This window comes from Puntigrus tetrazona, unplaced genomic scaffold, assembly GCF_018831695.1.
Source record: "Puntigrus tetrazona isolate hp1 unplaced genomic scaffold, ASM1883169v1 S000000382, whole genome shotgun sequence".
Lineage (NCBI taxonomy): Eukaryota > Metazoa > Chordata > Actinopteri > Cypriniformes > Cyprinidae > Puntigrus > Puntigrus tetrazona.
The window spans coordinates 115-6,764 of record NW_025048035.1 but is presented as its reverse complement, the minus strand read 5'-3'; the positions used below and the strand labels follow the sequence as shown (position 1 = coordinate 6,764).

Here is a 6,650-nt window from a genome sequence, read left to right as displayed (position 1 = left end):
ATCTAACCTGCTTCATCTTCAGCTGCACACAGAGCAGTTTACTCACCAAATAATGCATTTACAAATCTGGAAGTCTTTACATGACAATTTTTTTATGTATGGACATATCTGCTAAGCTAATTTAAAAAGACACTTGATCTATACGATTAGCTCTTTTATGCAGTTTATGCTATAGCTGAATTAGCCTATGCTATTAGCCTATGTATTGCATTCACGTGAGCGTTGAAAAATGAAAATACATGAAAAATGACATTAATCATTCATGATTTTTTTTATGTGCCTTCCCCACAGCGACAGTTTTGCCATAATTAGTATTACCACAAGGCTCAGCTGACTATAATAAGCTAATCTGCTAATGCAGTTATGTAACTTTAAAAGAGTCTGCTGCGGATCCAAAATCACTATTGGAAACATTTGAAAGTGCAGCAGTGGGATATCTGCTCTTCAGATTGTCTGTTTATGGTCAGAGAAACCAAGAATTTAAATGAATTGCTTTTTATGTGGTGCATTGTTATCTTTGCCCTACAGATGCACTGGAAGAACTAATTAACCTCTGTTTTCCCTCACTGTCATTTCCAAATAACTGACTTTACTCATCTCTGCAGAACTGACCTATACAGTCGACTGCAGAATGCTATTAAGTCCCTGAAATATTAAAGCACATACGAAAAACAGTAAATAATAATTGTTTATCATGTTGGGTGCATTTTTGGTTTGCAAGTGTGTATTGGTGGCTTGAAAAATTAAATGAAAACAAAGCAATATTGTTTATTTGAGCATTTATTACAATCAATACTGGCCTGGGGACGTGCGGACAAACACAGAACAATTCATCTTCCTAATCTTTCAGTATTGAGCCTGCGTGAGCATTGCGCTTCTAATCTTGGATTTGTCGTAATTGTACCTTGATTGAATTTCATCAACTATGATTGTTCACTCAGAATCTGATTTTAAAGTCTGGTCCAGCAAAAAGAGATTTAAAGCAAATGAATGACCTCATGCAAACTGGCTAAATCCTTTTTGTTTTTTCAATCTAGAAAACAAATGTAGAGCTTATTTGATTGTATTGTCCATCTGCCCACATTCTGCTGAATCATACTTGCTGTTCTCACACAGGTTGTATATTCCAGCATATTTGTCTTGTAAAAGAAGGATCCAGTCAGGGCTCCTTCGGTCCTACCATGTTTCTCTGGATCTGTCTGATGTCTTGTTGCAGCTCTTCTTTGTCCAGTTTGGCTTTGGTGTTGCCAATGTGTCTCAGAGAGGAAATGGCATCATGAACCGCATGGAACCCTGGCAGATATAATGGAGATCACCTTCAGAAAACTGGGAGCATTGACTCTGTGGCAGAAGTGTGTTAGATGTCTCATCTATAATGCATCGCCTGCCTCCAGTCTGTCACAGGAGTCTCAAAGAGAATTTGAGAGCAAAAGTCATGTACTGCTGTACAGTACATTTCAAGGCAGGAGGTTCCAATGACTGTGATTTCTTTGCTTCGTTTGTTTACTGAGGTTGATTTGGTATTTTGTACCATATGCCTGGAAAATGTCAATCTACAACCTTAGGAAATTTAGGAGTTGGAAAAAAATATATAAACTTGATAAATGTCATATTTATAGGGTTGAAGATACCCAGCAGACTTGCAAGAGAGATAAATTGGGTTGGTCATTTTGATGGGTGTTGCTCTTAATCTGTTTTTAAGAAATGAGATAACGTGTAAGGTGTGCTAGTTTAGATCAGATTTCCGCTTGCGATGATTTGTCATTTCAGAGATATGGGCAGTAAAAAGGTCTGTATTATACTTCAGCTTTTCATATACAGTTTGGAGTCCAAAAATGTGAATGATGGTTAACAAGTTGAGATGTTCTGAAGCAGTGGTCGTAAACTCAATTCCTGGAGGGCAACAGCTCTGCAGAGTTTAGCTCCAAAGCACATGCTTGGAAGTTTCTAGTGATCCCGAAGACCTCGATTAGCTAGATCAGGTGTTTGCTGAGAGTTGGAGCAAAACTGTGCGGACCTGTGACTCTCTAGGAGTTTAATTTGAGACCAATGTTCTAAAGGGTTTATTGTACATGTATGGTTCTTGCCTGATTGGTACTCCCTCCTCATCTCCTCTAGTTCTTCTCTGAAGCACTGCTCCAAAGTGTTGATCTTGCTGCTGAGTTTGCTCTCTGAGCGCTTGGTCCTGTCAGAAGATCTCACCTTCTCCAACTGTGCCTCTAACCTCTCAAGATGACTAGAGAGAAGAGCCATGTTCTCCTTTAGCTCGCTTTCCACTTCAACCTAAGTACATATTTTACACAGAATATATGCTCAGAGTTTTGACATGTTAAAGGATATGAAAATGTAATGTGATATTGCCAAACTATATCTGCTACACATACTGCTGTTGCAGAGCAATTAATTTCTTACTGTCAATGCACAGACCATCTGTTATTAGCATGTTATGCTGCTGCATTCATTGGTATACACAAATACCATACCTGGTCTCATAAAAATAGGTACCTCTGTGCACTTTTTATTTTTACGTGCCTTACTGCACATTTCACTTCAGTTTCAAAGAGAAATGTCCACTGAGTGGCGGTAAAACAGATTCAATACATGAACCCTGGTATGTATTACGATGGTTCAGAATTAAAATATCTGTGGACTGTTGCTAAAAGTTTATGCTCTATCATGTTGGAGATGTGCTCTACACCAAATCCAACCCTAAACCTACCCGATAGTGTTAACAAGTGCATTTGTTGATGTAACCGTGCCATTTCAACTTCTTTTCACACAGATTTTAAATGTTTTGTAGTTACACTGGCTTGTACTCCATGAGCTACCGAACAAACCTACTGTCTATGAAAACCCACAGCATATTGACATTGGTCATAACATAACATAACATAACATAACAAGTTATTGTGTGAAAATTCTGCTTTATTAATCGAATATCTACATTTATGTAAAAAGGAATAAAAGGTGTTTTACCGCCTCTAGTGTTAATATCTTTTGGAAACTGCAGCGATATGCACTTGTTTGTACGTATTTCGTGTCTCGCTAAAAAGCTCACTCAGGTGCGTTTATGCCATTAGACCAGGTAGCTGCAGCAGATACAGAGAGGTGGAGCTGACTATTTAAATCAGGGCTGTCCAAGCTCGCTCCGGGAGGGCCGGTGTACTGCAGAGTTTAGCTTCAACCCTAATTTAACACACCTGAAGCAGCTAATCAAACTCTTAGGCATGTTAGAAACTTCCATGCAGGTTTGTTGAGGGAAATTAAAGCTCTGCAGAGTTTGAACATCCCTGATTTAAATGTTGAGCGAGTAAGCTCTATGCCTGCAAATTAGGCTGATCAGCTAGTGTCATGTAAATGATCTGATGCTATTTTTTTTAAACTGATGCAATCATTTAAATGCAAAAAAGTGTGCTTTCTACAAAGGCCTTACTTTTGTAGTTTGACTTTGAGACCACAAATGTTATACCAAAGTGACTTTTCACCATGACGTATCTCATTCGCATTCACACATTTACCGCTCTGTCCCGCAGCAGTGTGTGCAGCTGCTGGCTGCTCTCTGTGTGTGATTGAGCTGTGGTTTTCATCTGCTCCTCTGCCCACTTCCTCAGTCTCATTATCTGCTCTTCCACTTCCCTCAGACCACTCGAGATTCTGCATAAATACACATGAAACGGTACATCCTACAATTGCATTAATCATATTAATTAATTGATTAAGATTTTGTGATTATGGCAAAGCTATGCTATAATATAATTCCCAACACCTTATGTTTACTGTTATGGAAACATCAGGTCAAGGTGTGCTTTTGTCATTTTCATTTTACAAATCAATACCAATCAATAGTATATTATGTCACTTCTTCTGTATTTGCTGTTTTGTTTGGCTTTCGATGGCTTTTTCATTGTAGCCAAAACGTTCAAGAATTCACAGAAGTAAAAGTGTGTCAACTAGCCCCGACCTCCTTTAATAAAGGTTAAATTGTGTCTAATAGACATCACTCCCACATTTCGGCTCACGCTATAGTATACTTTCTCAGTGTGTTTATTTTTCTTTGGCCCATATGCTTCTCTTCATGAGTCACTGTAAGCTATCTTGACTCACCACTATTACATAACAGGCCAAGCATAGCCAGCCAATTTCTTTGATTCTGTCACACCATGAAAATACGTTTTCCACTGGGATCACGGGCAAGGCTCCATTTCGGCGTGCTGAAGCTGCCATCTGTGCTCCACAATGCAGTCAGGAGCTAATATTGTCACAGAGATTGAGAGCATCACCTTGCACATGCCATGATGCCCATGTAGCAGCACGTAGACTGGCATTTGCACTATTTGGAGGCATATCTGGTGAGTCATTGGTTCTCCTGAGAGCCGTTTGGTGCCAGAACACCAGGCGCTTCTCAGGCTTCTTATTTACATCAGTCTCAACTAAACAAATCCTCCTGACAGCAGATTCGATAGAGTTGGCCGGTGGGAAAGTATCGCAATAAGTGATGTCAGGGCTGTCAGGGTCCCTCGCTAGTGCCCTTTACATAGGAATTTTATTAGAAGAAACTAGGGACCTAAAACAGATCTCTGCGACAGGTCTGATTATTGTTTATCTTATCAATTAAATATTAGCAGTCCTGCAGCCCAAACCCCTTGAAAACATGGCTGTCAAGCGAAAACTAATTAAATGGAAAATTAAATTCATGCTTCAGTGTTCCAACTTGGCATGTGGTTATATGAGACACGCAAGATCCAATGGCATTTAGCCTTTTTTGTTTCTCAGCTTTTTACTTTTGTTTTGAGCGTGTCAATATTTCCCATTTATTGCTAACTTTTAAAAAAATGTACAAGTGCCAGAGTACAAAAAAAAACGTAATAACATTCCATTTGATAGTTTTATATTTTTACAGTATGCCAGCTGTTAAATAATAATTGCTTTCTTTTTAATGAAACTTAAGTCACAAAACAAACTGGTATTCATTTAAAAATTCTCCAGCAGATATTTTACAGCCAGTATATATATATATGTGTGTATTTTTAAGTAGCTGTTTTTTGAAACCTGCTAACCCCATTGGTTAAGTGAATGATTCAGTGACTTTTATATAAAAGCTGACACCTTATGCGGACCATTTCAAATGGTTCTAATATACACAGTTTAGGTTTTCATGTGTAAGATGAGATATTTTAAGATACGAATAGGCACTGTATAAGGGTAAACATGATACATAGGTGAACCTTTTGAAATGGCGCTCCCTCAGAGACTGCTTTTGTAGTTCTTTTTTGTAGGTGTGTATTTACACCACTCATATCAGTACTGAGAAGCGGCTTTAATTGCTCTTACTTTAGATCCAGTCCATGCATCTCCTTCTGTAAATCCCCCGTGGCGTTCCTCTGAGAAATGAACTTCTCTGACAGTGACACCTCTAGTTTTCCTACATCCTGCGACAGCTGGCAGATGACAAGACATTAGTTTTCTATGTTCTTCTAGCTCCAAACTGTATTTAACCGAGCTGATTAAAAGATTATCCTGAAATATAACATCCCTACAATACAGCAAACCAGCTATTACATAAAGAAACCGATATATTTTTCTTACAAATATACATTTGTTAACAAAGAATGTGTATTGGCATGTTTTGACACCAGCGTTCATGGTTCTCCCATGTGTGTTTGACACACACACAAGTGCCGGCTGTCCTCTTCCCCTTTCATTTTCAATTACCGTTATGGTGTGCAGTGCCCACTCCCCAGAGCTAATGCACTGCAATCACTGTGATTTACTGTTACTCCACACGCAGTCACCATGACTTCAGCATTTGGATGACAATGCTGTAGTTTCTCCAGTGGAAGATACACTCAGGCAATTTCATATCTAATGCACTTGCTGACTTGGTCACAATATTATTTATTTGTGTACGGAAAACAAATGCAGCCATGTCAGTGTCAAAAAGAACCATGGTCTTACGATATATACTTCAAATATTTACCATGGTGATACTGTGTTCTTTGACTTGCACATTTTTTTGCACGGTGTTGATGTTAAATTATTAATATACTTTGACATTGCTCTTTAATGACCTGGCTATTAATGTCTCACCTTAAGTTCCATGTCTTTCAACTTTAGCCCCAGTTCAGCGTGTAACCTGCTCACTTCCTGTTGTAGTTTCAGGATGTCTTGCCATCCGACACTAACCTTTGATGAAAGTTTAGCGATGCTAGCATCACATCTAAGGCAAAAAAGACATTTTAGTATTTCATCAAGTATTTCATCTGATACAGTTTGGGTTTTACTGACCTAGCAAATATTTTATGATTTTTGCCAACTTTCTCATCTTTCTTTTCTTCTTTTTTTCTTAGATTTTAATTTAATTTAATAATAATAAAAAAAAACTGCTTAACCTCTGGCCACTGATTTCAAAATAACCTTCTAAATATATATATTTAGTTTATTTAGACTGTCTGTCTATTCTTTATTTAACACAACTTTTATTTTAAGAAAACAAAAATAATTTTTCATACATTTATTTTTGTTGTTTTTGCACTGCAGTCATACAACTGCCATTAAAATGCCTGCTTTTCAGTTTCACTTTTCAGTCTTCAGTTGCATTTTGCATTTTGCATTTTTCAAAGTTTTTAAAAGTTAACTATCAGAAATAAAAA

The 6,650-nt window shown here is 37.8% G+C and overlaps 1 protein-coding gene across 1 annotated transcript; it reads right to left on the bottom strand.

Annotated features, from left to right (window-relative positions):
- Positions 1 to 6: 6 nt before the first annotated feature.
- LOC122333781 (protein FAM81B-like) lies at positions 7 to 6,217 on the bottom strand (the record flags this gene model as incomplete). The annotated part of the gene is made up of 5 exons (XM_043231571.1): positions 7 to 1,293; positions 2,088 to 2,283; positions 3,519 to 3,654; positions 5,332 to 5,438; positions 6,088 to 6,217. Coding segments are annotated over 5 exons (703 nt in total), but the record flags the coding sequence as incomplete, so codon positions are not given.
- Between the last annotated feature and the right edge of the window lie 433 nt (positions 6,218 to 6,650).